Here is a 14,811-nt window from a genome sequence, read left to right on the forward strand (position 1 = left end):
TCATCCCTCTCACCCCGTTTCTCTAATAGGACCAGCAACGAAAGGAAGAGCTGGCTCGGATCATGGGAGAGTTTGAGATCGCAGAGCAGCCACGGCAGAGCTCCAGCAAAGGGGATGACTTGCTTGCCATGATGGACGAGTTATAGGGGTGCTGATCAGGTGCGGCCCTCCCTCCTCCTCGGCGGAGGGCTGCCTGATGAAGACCCCTGGGAAAGAAGGCTCCAGAGTCCAAAATGATGCTGCTAGTTTCCCACTGCAGGAGGCTGTTACCTGTAGTTCCTGTTTACGTTGTAACGGGCTGCGCAGGTCTCCCTAAAGGGAGCAGCACCCCTCCTGAAGGCACACGCATACACATATCTCCAGAAAAATATATTTGTGAATTGAAACCAGACCTTTCCCATTTATTTCTGATTCTGTGGCAACCATGCAAAGCATCCTGGGCCAGAGGTTGAAGCCCAGAGTCAGTAAGGGGTCATTCCTGTGATCATTTTCAGGTTTATGACTTCACCTCTCCTGTAGGAACCAACATCTCACAGATGCTTAAGTCATAACAAAAATGTCAGCATTTTCTGGGATGTAGATGGATTGAAATAAGAAGAAAAAGCAGTTGCCTTAATTCATGGGGCCCAGTTTAGACAGCCTTCCTCACCTGGTATTTTAGTCAGCTTTTTGCTGCTGTGACTAAATGATCTGACCAGCACAATTATAGAGGAGGAAAGGTTTATTTGAGGGCTCACAGTTTCAGAGGTCCTAGTCCATAGAAGGCCAGCTCCATTCCTCAGGGCTCGAGGTGAGGCTGAACATCACAGTAGAAGAGCGAGGCAGAGGAAAACAGCTCACATCATCAGGAAGCAGAGAGAAACATACAAAATCTATACCCCAAAGCCATGCCCCAATTCCAATCTCCTCCAGCCACACCCTACCAGTTCAATTAATCCCATCGGGGATCAATTCACTGGGTTAAGACTCTTTATCACCTAATCATTTCTCCGCTGGACCTTCCTGCATTGTCTCACATGTGAGCTTTTGGGGGACACCTCACATCCAAACCATAACACCTGGCTCTCTAAGAACTGTCACCTCCAAGGCAGGGTGAGGTAGGCCGTGGAAGTCACCCTCAGCCAGGGCTCAGGCAGGGCACGTGGGGGGCTCTGTGCTTCTCTGCACATCTGCCTGTGCATGTGGCTTTGTCCCATTTGGAGATGTGCAGCGAGAGGATGTTCGCCTTTTAGCATCATTATGTACTCCTTACCCCCAGAGGCTGCCTCAGCCACTCAGTGTACTTGCCTTCTAAAGACGCCAGCCTGATGTACAGTGACATCTGTCTCCTCTGCTCACCATCAGTCAGATGGTGAGTCAGAGCCTCAGGTTGGGAGCTTGGGAGGTGCATGTGGTGCCATTTTCCCTTCTGTGGACCCGCAGAGCCACTTCCCTTGGGATCCGCATGCACCATCTCAGGCCAGCAGCAGCCCTGCACCACTGAATCCCTCTCAGATCTGGGGAACAGTGGTCCAAGGTCAGGCAATATCAGGGGCCTTTCATTCCTAGGGAAGGAATTTCCACATTGGCAGAGGGGAGTACAGAAACTAAGCTGAGCAGGACATTGCCTAAGTTGGGGCCAACTGCAGGGACAGCTGTGGCCTACACACACTGGGAAAAATGGGAACCAACTTAGTTCTGAAATGTGAGGGCAGGGAAGCTACACATCGATTGACCCAAGGTGTAGGGTTTGGATATAGAAAGGTAAATCACCAGAGAAATTTTTTTGAGGGGGGAACTGAGGCACTTAACCTCTGAGCCTTTTATTTTGTGTTTTTTAGTTTGAGATAGGGTCTCACTAAGTTTAGCTCAGGACCTTGCTAAGTTGCTGAGGTTGGCTCTTGAACTTGCAATCCTCCTGCCCTGGCCTCCCAAGCTGCTGGGATGGCAGGCATGCACCACCATGCCTGGCTACCAGATAAATTTAAATTGCTTCCCACCCATTAAAGTTACACTTCCTTATCTATGAAGATACTACCTCCCCCACCCCCTGAAATAGTTCTGTTGGGAGGAGAAGCCTCTCTTGCTGTAATACCCATGCTGCACATGTTCCTAGTGCCTTCTGATTAGTCTCTTTGAAGTAATCTGGGTGGCAGGTGAAAGGAAAAGTTCTGTCCTGTTTTGAGCCTGGCTCCCTCCATGCTGCCACTATTGTGAACCCCACTGTCTGCTCTGGGCATGTCCTGGGCTTTGGAGTTGGGTCACAAGCTGCCCAGAGCAGCAGCCTCCTCCCTCCTCTATCCCAGAGCAGTGCTGGTGGTTTCAAATGTATCCATCCTCTCAGTAAATAAACAAGATACAGATCTCTTGTGAGGCAGATCTGTGGTGAGGCAATCTTTGAGTTTCATGTCTCTATAGACTTGCACAAATATTGAGAAAAACAAGTTTATTTGCATGGTGATTCAGGGCAACCATGGAAAGCACTAGAGTCAGGAGGAGGCAAGAAGAAAGGAGACTGGCTGGGATGTAGCTCAGGGATGGAGGGCCGGGCTTCCATCCCCAAGACCTCAAAGAATCAAAACAAAACAAGACAAGAAGATAGGGATTCCTCTACCTAAAACGTGGGTAAGTTCTAACAATGCATCAGTGTTCATTTAAACTCAGGCCAATGGGGTGCAAGGGTCTTATGCAACAGTGCCCAGAATACTTTAGGGAAGGCTCTTCGGTTAAAATCAGGACACAGCACTCTGGGCCCATCCCTATTCCTGCCTCACACTCACCATGTTGTCTGGGGTCAGTTATCTTCACAAAGCCCCAGTCCTTTCAGCCACCAGAAAGAAAAAGACCTAGTTCAATGGCTCCACTTCAGCTGTCCAGGCGAGTGAGTCTACAGCATCCAGGCCCTGCCCCACAGGGGACCTGGGAGTTAGAACTTCCTTTCAGTTCTCCTGTGACTATAACTTCTTCCCAACTAAGTTACGAATTGTTCCACTCTTGTCCTGAGAAGGTTAGGAGGCCCCGGAGGTTATGTGAGGCAAAGTTGTGGAAAAGCCCAATGACTTGAATGGCTCCCAAAGTTCGTAGTAATAAAAAGAGTGAAGGAGGCAGGAAAAGGGAGAAATGTATTCATCCCTCAATTCAAAGAGATGTCGAACCAAGTCCACATGCACAGCTAACAACTCTTAGCCAGGGATAGTGGCACATACCGGTAGCCCAGCGACTCAGAAGGCTGAGGTGGGAGGATCACAAAGTCCAGGCTAAGTTGGGCAAACTATCAAGAAAATAATGTCTGAAAATAAAAAGTAAAAAAGCTGGGAATGTGGCTCAATCCCCAGTACTGCAAAAAAAAAAAAAAAAAAAAAAAAAAAAATTAAAAATAAAAACTTTTAAAGGTAAAACTCACTTTTTTCCTTAGATGTCTATCCCAAAAAGAGAAAACCAGATATATATATATATATATATATATATATATATATATATATATATATATATCTGGTTATATATATATAACAGCCAGATCCCAGAGGAGCCAGCTCTACACAGGATCAAATGCCTCAGGCATATGCCTCTGCTCTGTAGCCATCTGCTTTGTCACTCTGGTTTATGTTCAGTGTAGAGTCACACTGTTCAAGAAACAAATCATAGAAAGACAAATGGAAATTTTAGAATATATATATATATATTTTTTTTCTTAGCATAACACCTAATCTTAAAAACCTAAATTAAAATCTGAAAACTAATACAACCTTTACCTGCCCCTTAATCTCTTTAAAATTTGCCCTGGCAAACTCCTCCAAAGCTACTTCCTGGATAGCCGACAGGGGCAGTTAAAGGCAGAGACTGGGATGGGGAAACCCCTGCACAGCAGGCTTTTCCCAGCATAGCCTGCGACTGGACATGGAGGAAACGCTCAGATCCTAAGACACTGCTCTTCAAGTGAGAAGGCAGGAGGCAGTCCAAGGGCCGATGGACATTAGTTTAGATTCTCTGGCTACCCTAACACTCCCCACCATCGCCACATCCGTGCTCCCACACACGCACGCTGGATTCTTTTGGTTTCTGGCCAGTGGTGCCTCTGATGAAAAATTAACATTCCCAGGCAGATGTGATTCCAGATTGCATTGCCCAGCCACTAACACAGTCCCAGCAGAGCAGGAGTCAGAACCCAGGCCTCGCCTGTGCAGATCACTCTGCCCTTTACCCTCGCCAGGCTCCCTGACTTCCCCCTTAAGTGTTGAGGCCAGCAGGGTTTCCAGGGGAAGCCTAGACACTGGACTCAGCTGAGGCTCCAATGAAGCAGGAGATAACACCTGTTTTATGTGCTCTGCCTCATCTCCTCCTCCTGACCAAACTGCTCCCACCACCCGCTTCGCCTCTGCTTCTGCATGGAGGCTTCTTTCCATCTTGACTCGTCTGGCTGCTCACCTGCCGCCCCACCTGCCCTCCCACCTCAACCCCCACCACTTCTGTCACTGCACAGGTCTCATCCCCATTCCACTTGGCTTTCTGAAATACTTTTCTGCCTAAAGCACTCTCATTCAGGCTGGGAAGATAGCTCAGTTGGTAGAGTGCTTGCCTTGTATGCACAAGGCCCTGGGTTTGATCCCCAGCATTGAAGGGGAAAAAAAAAAAAAAAAAGAACACTCTCAATCTTTGACTCTTGTGTTTCTAATCATATTGCTTTCTGATCACGCCTCCTCTCTCTCCTTGGTACCTTCTGACTGGGGGTTGTTTTTTGTAATAAGAAGTATGAGGTGACCATTTAAAAAAGTGTCAGAATGAGGGCTTGGGGTTGCGGCTCCAGGACAGAGCGTGTACTTTATGCACTTTGCTTCATGTGATGAGGGCCCCCCGTGCAATCCCCAGCACCAAAAGGGTAAATGAAAATAATAACGTGTCAAAATGACCAGGTCCATATTCAAATGATCCTTATTTCATTCCTGGCCTTTTCCATTTCTTACCTTAGCTCCCTCTGTCACCCCACTTCTCCACTCTCTCCCTGTTCTTTATTCTCACCCTTTCACTGATCCTAGAGTTTGATGATACCTACAACACTTAGTTTGCAATCTTCTGTAAATTTTTTTTGCATCTCTTTTTCTTTTCTTTTGGTATCAGAGATTGAACCCAGGGGTGGTAAATCACTGAGCCACATCCCAGCCCTTTCGATTTTTTATTTTAAGACAGGGTCTCACTGAGTTGCTTGGGGCCTCACTAAGTTGCTAAGGCTGGCCTCAAACCTGTAATCCTCCTGTCTCAGCCTCCCGAGTTGCTGGGATTACAGGCATTCAACACCTCACTCGGCCTTTGCCTTATTTTTTCTCACAGTTGCCTTCACCTCCGATCACTGCCTCTGCACTGGCCCATGCTGCAGGCTTGTTTCCCTAATGTCCCACACCTGGCACTTCAGTGTCTAAACTGAAGTCATATTTATTTTACTTCATTTTCAGAGGGCATAAAGAAACTTGATGCAGTGGCACATACCTGTAGTTCCAGTACCAGAGAGACTGAGGGAGAAGGATCATGTGAGCCCAGGAGTTCAAGGTCAGCCTGAGCAACGTAGCTGGACATTGTAAAAGAAAACACACACACACAGGAACTCGTGTGGCAGAGGTGGGGTACTGGGAATTGAACCCAGGGTTGCTCTACCACTGAAATACATTCCCAGCCCTTTTTTTATTTTGAGACAGGGTCTTGCTAAGTTGCTAAAGTTGGGCTGGCCTCAAACTTGCAATCCTCCTGCCTTGTTCTCCTGAATAGCTGGGATTACAGAAGAAACTTTTCAAATTAAATATAATACAAAAATAGTAGCCCAATGGGCACAGGATCAAGTGGCAAGTCACTGGAGTAGTTCAGGCAAAGGTCAGGGGGCATCTGTAAGATATTGCAGAGGAAATTTGGGCACTACAGGGTCAATTACAGCAGGTCACCTGGGGAGGCCACCCTAACTCTCAGGAATCTGTGATCCTCTGCAATTAGAAACAGAACTAAACATAGCTCATCTAAAGGGAACAGAGAAACCTAAGACTCCTGAAATGAACTCATTTCAAGTGGCCCCAACCTAGTCAAGGTTTTCAGTTAAAAAAAAAAAACTGAAACCAATTCTAGGTATTTATATAAAAAAGAAATTTACTCCCAGGGCAACAGGCAACTCAAAGAGTTATCAAGAAGACTAGAAATCCATCAGAAAATGGCCATGAAGGAACCAAGAAGTTTAAGCAGCAAGGGAAGGACTTCAGTACCAGCACCAGGAAGGAGGCACTAAATGACACAATCACCAGGACAGAGCAGCAACAAACCCTGCTGGCTTGTGTCACTAGTTCCAGATTTAAAATTTGATAATGCAAGTTCAACCATAAGCCCACCTCATAGCTAATAAGGATCAAATGCAGTATCTGGCCTTTAAATCATCTATTGTGAGTCAGGCACAGTGGTACATGCCTGTAATTCCAGCAACTCAGAAGGTTGAGGCAGGAGGATTCCAAGTTCAAAGCCAGCATGAGCAACTTAGCAAGATCCTGTCTCAAAAAGGGCTGGGAATATAGCTCTGTGATAGAACACTTCCCAGCATGTGTGAGACCCTGGGTTCAATCCCCTGTCCCAGTACTGTAGAATAAAAGGCGAGGGAGTGGGGATAACAGGTTTAATGAACAAGAATACCATCAGTAATTTTTGCCAAAGAAGTTAGTAGAGTCTTAGAAGTACAAGCTGGATTATAGTGAGTTGAGTAACTGGTGTAAGAAAGTGGAAACCCTCAGTACAGAGCAGCAGGTCACAAATTTCTCAAGTCTCAGAACCCTTCATAAATAATAAACTTTTTAGCATGAGTTCAAAAAATAACTGTTTTCCAAAAGAAAAAACTTGTTCAGAAGAGTGACATTCTTCTGTAATTTTGCAAGTGTCATTAATATCTGTCATGGGAGGTTGGGGATATATATATATCTCAATTGGTAGAGCACAACCACAAGACCCTGGGTTTTAATCCCCAGTACCCCCCCCCCAAAAAAAATATCTGTCAGGATAGAAGACAGCTGGATTTTCCTACCTGCTTCTGAATTCAATCCTTCCAGATAGGTTATTCTGGTTGAAGGGTATTAAGGAACTCCTGCCTCACACAGGTAAATTAGCTGGAACAGAACTCACACCTGGGGAAGTGCTGGTAGAGGGAGCACTCTTGAGAAGTTTGACTATGGAAGGTTGGAGAACAGTAACTTGCATGGAGGAGAAAATTTTATTTTTAGGACTAGAGACCAACTGTGGTCACAGGGCAGGTTCCAAGGGAAATGGAAATCAATGAAGGAGAGAGTGAAGAAATGGAAGACTAATTTCTGAAGCTTGTCCTAAGTGCCACGTTGCTCTCACACCTTAACGAGGGTTACTCAAATCTTGCAAAACTTCACAATTCTCTGAAATAGACATTAGCTTTCATTTTCCAATGAGAAAACTGAGGCTGAGAGAAGAGAAGCAACTTTTTCAAGGTTATAAAGTGACCTTTCAAAATGGAAATAAAACAATGTCACTCTCTGCTAGCTTATCAACGCACTTCTAGTGGTAGATGAGGAAGCAGAAGTCATACATACTGAAGTCAAGCAACCGACAAGAAGCAGATAGAACATAGGCACTACGAAACCTGCTGCTCCTAACCGTGAAATGCCAACTCGACCTTGGCTTACAAAGTCCTAAAGGCTGTGGCTCCTGCTTTCTCTCTGACTTCTTGATACGCCACTCTCCCTGGCCTCACTGGCCTTTCTGTTTTCCCCCACATTGTGGGGGTCATTTCCACCAGAATCTTCGTATAAACTCTTCCTCTAATTGCAGTGCTCCTCTTCTAGTTTTTGCAAGGTTGACTTCAACTCCTCTTCTCAGTTCAAATGGCACTTCAGGGCATTCCTGATCGGCCCCCCAGAACGATCACATCACTCTATTGTAATCAGTTTAAGAACGTTTATCCTATTTTTCCGGTTTGTTTTCGTATGGGCTTTCTCTCCGCAGCGCGGTAAGCCCACGCGGCCGGCAGACCTCGCTCGCCGCTCCAGAAGGCGAGCCTGGGAAGGTCCCTGATTCCCGGCACCGCTCAGTGAGTATGCGCAGAAGCACGGCCCGCGGCTGCGCGGGAGAGTCGGGGCGCCCGGCGCCGCGCGGCCTCCTGGGAGCTGTAGTCCGAGCCCAGCGCCCCGCGCCCCGGCTGCCCGCGGTTGCCATGGCTTCTCAGCGCTGCGGCGGCGGGAGGCAGCCCAGCTAGGCGCCGGCGGGCTTCGGCCGCGACGCGGGAAGCGGAAGGAATCGCGCGCGGTGGGTTCGGGTTGACGGAGTAGTGGGAACCCGGGGGTGGATCGCGGGGGAGCCCGGGGAGCGTCTTCTCCCCGGTGTGCGGAGTAGCTGCTCGCCCCACATCCACCACCTCTGCTGTGTGCCTAGAGCGGCCTCAGCGTCCCCATTTTACCGCGGGGCAGTCAAGCTTCAAAACGCCAAGTGACTGGCGCAGTTTCTCCCTCCTAGGAAGTGTCAGAGCCTGTCCTAGAGCCTGGGCCCGACTCGAGTTCCAGTGACTGCTCTTTGCAGTCACAGGGGCGGCCCCAAACGCTTGCTTGATCCGAGTGTCAGGCTGAACCCTGGGTACGGGTCTTTGGACCCTTCCGTGGACCAACCCCCAACCCCCTCATCAGTGGAGTAGTAGTGCCGCATCTAATGCTAACCTGCACAGCCTTGGTCATAAAGTAGGTTCCACCACCTTGGACTTAGGGTCTGAAACGGAGAGCTAGATAAGACATAGTTAGATAATCCAGTATCAGGGAATGCTGAAAGCAAAAGAAAGTGTCTTCAATGTAGTGAGATTCTGGTAGCCTTATGTAGCCTGTGGTTTAATAAATGTGTAAACAGGTTCAGGGACATTAAGTAACTGTCCTAGGTTTACAGAGTCAGGAGCGGAGTGGGAATTCCATCCTAGGTTTCAGTTTCTCTACCTTAAAACCTGTGCGCTTCATGTACCTTTTTTTTTTTTTTTTTTCTTCTATTAATTACCTAAATTTTCTACTTAATGGCACTTGCACAGTATAGACCAGTAGTTCTCAGAGTATGGGCCCCAGAGCAGCGGCATCAACATCACCTGAGAACTTGTTAGAAATCCACATCCCTGGGCCCAGCTCAGACCCACTGAGTCAGCCACTGGGAGTCCGTGATTTAACAAGCCCTTTGGGTAATTCTGATGCACACTAACTTTTGAGAACTGATGTCAACCAGTGATTCCCAAATGTTAACATGCATCTAATTCATCTGGGGGTCAGATTAAAATGCAGATTCTGGGCTGGGGCTGTAGTTCAGTGGTAGAGCACTTGCCTTAAACGTGTGAGGTACTGGGTTCTATCCTCAGCACGACATAAAAAAATAAAGTTATTGTGTCTATCTAACAACTAAAATTTTTTTAAAAAAATAGATTCTAGGGCTACAGATGTAACTCAGTAGGCAGAGTGCTTGTCTCACATGCACAAGGCCTTGGGTTCAATCCTCAGCACCAAAAAAAAAAAAAATTCTGTTCCAATAGGCCTGGGGAAAGATGAACATTTTGCGTTTCTAACACATGCTCAGATGATGCTAGTCCATAGAACATTTTTTTTAAGATGGTGACAAGATTTTTTTTTTTTAGTTGCAGATGGACATCCTCCCTTTATTTCATTTATTTTGAATAGCAGGGATGTAAACTACACTCTTTTTGAGACAGGGTCTTGCTGTGTTACCCACGCTGGACTCAAACTCTACTTTTTTTTTTTTTTTTTTTTTTTTTTGGTACCAGGGATTGAACCCAGGGGTGCTTAACCACTGAGCAACATCCCCAGTCCTTTTTTCTATTTTTTATTTTGAGACAGGGTGGGTCTCACTAAGTTGCTTAGGGCCTTGCTACTTGCTGAGGCTGGCTTTGAACTTGCAGTCCTCTTGCCTCAGCCTCCTGAGCAGCAGGAATTACAGGTGTGTGCCACCATGCCCAGCTCAAAAACCCCCCTTTTTTTTGTTCTTTCTTTGTTTCATGTTTAGTATTGGGGACTGAAGCCGGGATACTCTATCACTGAGCTACATCCCTAACTCTTTTTTTTTTTTTTTCTGAGACTGGGTCTTGCTAAGTTGCTGAGGCTGGTTTCAGACTTGTGGTCCTCCTGCCTCAGCCTCCCACATTGCCAGGATTACAGGTGTGCACAATGGCACCCCAGTTGAGCTTGAACTCTGTACTCTAGTCTCAGCCTCCCAAGTAGCTGGGAACATAGGTGTGCAATACCACACCCATCTTTAAGTATGCTTTGGAGTAGTGGTTCTCATCCTTGTCCACACATTAGAATTACCCAAAGAGTTTTTAAAAAGTAGGACACTGGGGTCCCACCCCACTAACCAAATGAATAAGAATCTCTGGAATGTGGAGGCCAGGTTAAACACTCACTAGATGATTCAAATGGTACAGTGAGGATTCAGAACCACTGGTGTACGGCTTGGGGATCGGGCAGCTATGGATTTGAATACCAGCATCTCCATTCAGCAGCTGTGTGGCTGTTGTAAGATTTACTCCTAGCCATATTTTCCCCATTTATAAAATGAGTATAATTAATCCTTGGTTTGCAAGGTGACCTGAGGATTCTGTGAGACAAGGACAGTGAAGCAGCTTTGTCTACAGACACAAAAACTGGGAGGTGTCAGGCTTGGGGAGGTCTGTGCTGGAAACTTTGTTTGAGGATCTGGTGGAGGTGTGTTGGCAGTATACCCCCTGATGCACCTCCCATCTGTGTGCTCCTGCCCACAGCCAGCAGCCAGCCAGTGTGGAAGAATGGCGGTGAGCCACTCGGTGAAGGAACGGACCATCTCCGAGAACAGCCTGATCATCCTGTTACAGGGCCTCCAGGGCCAGGTAACCACTGTGGACCTGCGGGATGAGAGTGTGGCCCGCGGACGCATTGACAACGTGGATGCTTTCATGAACATTCGCCTGGCCAAGGTCACCTACACGGACCGTTGGGGGCATCAGGTTGAGCTGGATGACCTCTTTGTGACAGGCCGTAATGTCCGATATGTCCACATCCCGGATAACGTGAACATCACCGCTACCATTGAGGAGCAGCTGCAAATCATCCACCGGGTGCGCAACTTTGGCAGCAAGGGGCAAGGCCGGCAAGAGTTTCCCTCCAAAAAATATAAGTGAGGCTGCCCCTCAGGAAGCTCCGACGCCAACTCAGGTTCCTCCAGTGTTCTGAGCCAACTCCCTGTCATCCCTCCCTTCCTGGAACCTGGTGTCCGACAGACACCACCTGTCACAACTGCCTTTCACAGGGTTCCACCTCTCAGACTCCTTGGGACCCAGAATCCTATCTGTCTGCCTGAGGCCTTAGGGTGGATGACAACCCCCCTTTTTGATCATTTGCATGTAAGTCTCTGGTTTACTAGTTTAGGGAATCTGTCAAATAGTTCAGCCCTCTCCCAGTGAGAATTATTAAATGTACTTGGCCTGAGTCACCTCTAATTCCCCATTTCGCTCGCAATTGTGTTCATTTTCTTATAAAACTAAACTTAGATACAAAGAAGTCCACGTCTCATGCTTTCCCTGCTGTGTGCTGGGCTTCCTGTTGGCCCTGTGTAATAGGGCACAGTATCTCAAACTTGGCTGCACATTGGAATCATCCCTACCACACTCAGAGATTCAGATTTAATTGGTGTGGCCCAAGCAGTAGGACTTTTAAAGTTTCCCAGGTGATTCTAATACCAGGGAAAGAGTGAGAACATAGGAGGAGAGTACTTCAGTGTGGTCAGGTGAGAGTGGCTTTTCTATTCAGATTCTGTTTAAGAGGCTGTTAAAGTCATTGCTCTTTCCTGAAGCAGGGAGGTTGGAGTATTCTGGGCCCAACCCTTGGGTGTGGGAGTTCTACCAACAGCAAATCAGTCCCGATTCTGAGTCATCTAATCCTTAGGGTTGGAACCCAAGTCTCCTGTGCTCATTCTAAACCTGCCACGTGCAGACAAGCGTCTCAGTGAAAGTGGCTCTGTCCTATGGAACCAGAGAGTTTGTGTTCATCAGATAGTCATAGCGTGGCGGCCATGTGCTAAGGTCACCTGTTTAGCACACATTGCCAAAGACCCTGAACCTATCTGAAGAGGAGCTTATGATCTCATGGGGAATGTGATCAACAAAAACCGAGATGAAATCCTGCTTGAGAATTGCCGTGCCCTATCTCTGAGTAAGGCAGGGCAGCTGACCTCAAGGCACTCACATTTCTTGAAATTTTAGAGGACTGTTGTCAGACACTAGCAGCCCAAAATCACATTCATGTTCTAGCTAAGTTATCCATGGACCACCTCATCAGAACCAGATGGAATTTGCATTTTTAACACCCATGGAAATCCTTCTGCATACTGTGTTTATTTCATTTTCTCAAGGTCCTAGAAGCCCCTTAAACTATGCCCTTGACTTTCAGGAGAGAACCGAGGGTCCCAGTAGGTAGAAATTCACTTTTCTGAGTTTCCAGTCCCCTGTGACAGAATTAAGGGGACTGGCACCACATGATGACTGCTGGTAAGAGAAATGAGGGGGCAGGTCCAGAGGGAGGTCCTCAGTGTGGAAATGTCCATGGATCCTCAACCAGTGGGAGAGACTATGAATAGGTAGGAAGTCCTCCACAGCAGCCTCTTGCACAGAACTCTCCCATGTGTCTGCAAACATTTCCAGAGTGGAAGAGGGCTCTTGCTGAGGGTTTGGCCTAGGAATGGAGGCAACATCTAGCCCTCGGGCTGCAATAGTGTGCTGGGGGCTTCTACACCTCAGCAGTGCCAGCCAGGGAAGCCATAGGACTTATGTGGATTGCTGAGAAGAAAGTCTCAGGACATATTCCTTAAATTTTGTGTGCCAGATGCCAGTGGGCCCTCTGTCCTTCCTGGAAAAGACCCTGGAATATAAACGGGAAAGGGCATACAAGCTCCACACAGATGCATTTGCAAAGCCTCAGGTAAGCACACAGCTGAGTCTGCAAGCCCCAAAGGTATGGTTCTTTTGTGACCTGGTCCTGGTTTGATGGGAAAAACTGCCAGGTTCCCAGACAGAAGCTGAGAAAGCTCGGTGCCCACCAGCCATGAAAAGCCAGGAACTCCCACCAGTCAGCATTCTATACAGCATATATCCCAGGTACAGTGGTCATAACTGAGGGAACATCAGGATAAACAAGTGTCTTGTCCTCAGGTGACTGACATTCTAGTGGGGCAGACACATGATAAACCAACAAAGTAAAAATATATACAGACTGAGAAAGAAATAAACAGGACCCTTTATGAAAGATTAGCAGAGGTGGTATTATTTTTGGAAATGTAGTCTGAGGAAGTGAAATTTAAACTGAGAAGAAGACTGCTGTTTAAAGAGCCTGGGAATGGTAGCGCACCCTTGTAATCCCAACAACCCAAGAGGCTGAGGCAGGAGGATCACAAGTTCAAGGACAGCCTCAGCAATTTAGCAAGACCTTCAGTGACTTAGCAAGACCCTGTCTCAAAAAATAGGATGAAGCTCAATGGTAAAGCACTCTGGGTTCAGTCCCCAGTACTGAAGAGCCAAGGGAAAACAAAGGAAACTGCCAGTACAAAGGTCCTGAGGTGGGAGGCTGGGTTTTAGAAGGATAATACCATTGTGACAACTGATGGAGAGGCTAGGAAAGTGGAGAAATGGGAAGGGAGGGGAACAAGTGATACAGGCCTGTGAGCACAGAATGAAGCTGGTTGTGATTTCTTTCTTTTTTTTCAGGAGGAGTTGCTGGGAATTGAAACCAGGGCCATTGAGCTACATCACCAGCCCCAGTTTCCAATTTCTGATATGCAGGTACTCTTACTCACTCAGCATTCCTATTTCACCCCACTCAGCCAGCATGGCAGAAACCTAATGGCAATCAATTCCAAGTTCCCTGCATTTTCCTCTGAATTATGTTTCAATTCTGGGGTTTGCCCTTTCAGCTGCCAAAGCCTTGAGGGTAGTGTGATCTGATGGTCATCTAGTCACACTCGCATCCACTGAGATGACCTCCTTTTGTTTCGTCATTTGTCATCAGCCCTCAGAGGTTACTGCTGAGTTGTTCCGCATGTCACCCATACACCTCTCAGGTGGTATATCTTTTTCCCCCTGCTTTCCTCCAGATCATGTTAGGCATAGTGAATCTTTGAGTCTTAGATTAGTTGGGCCCAGTCTGGCCAAATGTAGCATACAGCTCCAGAGTTGCATTTCTTCAGAGCATTTTGTTACCTCCCTGGTGTCCACTCTGGAAAAGGAGCTTGGCCCTTGCCTTCCTTCAGTTCCTGAGACCCAGCCAACACCCCCAGCTGGGACACCTAGAATTTTCTCTGTGGACAGGGGCCCTTTTCCCACCCCAGACTCCCAGATCCTTGTCACACAGTTTTCTAAATTTGTTTCTACACAGAAATTCTTTCCATTCCTCCCTGAAGACTGGGCTTTTGGAATTCAGAAGCTAAAAATGGATTCTGCATTCTGTCGTATCCTTCACTTCCTGAAGTAACCAATGCAGAGTAACTTGTGTAAAGGAAGGGCCCAGGGATACCATGGAAAATGTATTTCCAGGTGTCATTGCCTCATGGGAATCTGCACCGTGTGCTACTCATTGCCATGGCCTTTGCTCAAGCACACACACATCCAGCCTTCCTGCACCTTCAGCCACTGTGGGGGCCTGGTTGATGACCCCAGGACTTCTGAGTGCTCAAGTGGCACAGTGTACCTTCCCTCTCCTCCCATTCCTGGAGAGAAGAGACGTGTCCAGGATCTCAAATTTGTGGGGAGGGGACTACAAGGTCTCTGATGAAAGGTAGGTGGGCATG

At 47.3% G+C, this 14,811-nt stretch overlaps 3 protein-coding genes across 8 annotated transcripts in view; all 3 read left to right on the plus strand.

Moving 5' to 3' along the window:
* The window catches only part of Oscp1 (organic solute carrier partner 1), a 31,351-nt gene extending 30,605 nt beyond the window's left edge, over positions 1 to 746 (plus strand). The window contains exon 12 of one of the 4 annotated variants that reach the window (XM_047527240.1): positions 30 to 746. In XM_047527240.1, coding sequence (XP_047383196.1) covers positions 30 to 132 — 103 coding nt within the window. In that variant the 3' untranslated portion in view covers positions 133 to 746. The remainder of the gene's footprint in view (positions 1 to 29) is intronic. The other 3 variants (XM_047527246.1, XM_047527252.1, XM_047527257.1) reach the window with 3 other exon arrangements.
* A 7,370-nt stretch (positions 747 to 8,116) lies between these two features.
* Lsm10 (LSM10, U7 small nuclear RNA associated) lies at positions 8,117 to 11,525 on the plus strand. The gene is made up of 2 exons (XM_047545710.1): positions 8,117 to 8,268; positions 10,760 to 11,525. The coding sequence occupies exon 2, from the start codon at positions 10,784 to 10,786 to the stop codon at positions 11,153 to 11,155; it is 372 nt and encodes a 123-aa protein (XP_047401666.1). The 5' UTR covers positions 8,117 to 8,268; positions 10,760 to 10,783; the 3' UTR covers positions 11,156 to 11,525.
* Positions 11,526 to 12,880: 1,355 nt separating this feature from the next.
* Positions 12,881 to 14,811, plus strand: part of Stk40 (serine/threonine kinase 40) — a 49,458-nt gene continuing 47,527 nt past the window's right edge. For 2 of the 3 annotated variants that reach the window (XM_047545670.1, XM_047545679.1), the window contains exons 1-3: positions 12,881 to 12,950; positions 13,733 to 13,807; positions 14,400 to 14,798. The gene's annotated coding sequence lies outside the window, so the exon portion shown is untranslated. The remainder of the gene's footprint in view (positions 12,951 to 13,732; positions 13,808 to 14,399; positions 14,799 to 14,811) is intronic. The other variant, XM_047545640.1, reaches the window with a different exon arrangement.

This window comes from Sciurus carolinensis, chromosome 1 (assembly GCF_902686445.1).
Source record: "Sciurus carolinensis chromosome 1, mSciCar1.2, whole genome shotgun sequence".
NCBI classification, from domain to species: domain Eukaryota; kingdom Metazoa; phylum Chordata; class Mammalia; order Rodentia; family Sciuridae; genus Sciurus; species Sciurus carolinensis.

Coding starts and splice junctions, on each gene's coding strand:
- Lsm10 (XM_047545710.1), top strand. CDS start 10,784: ATGGCGGTGAGCCACTCGGTGAAGGAACGGACCATCTCCGAGAACAGC.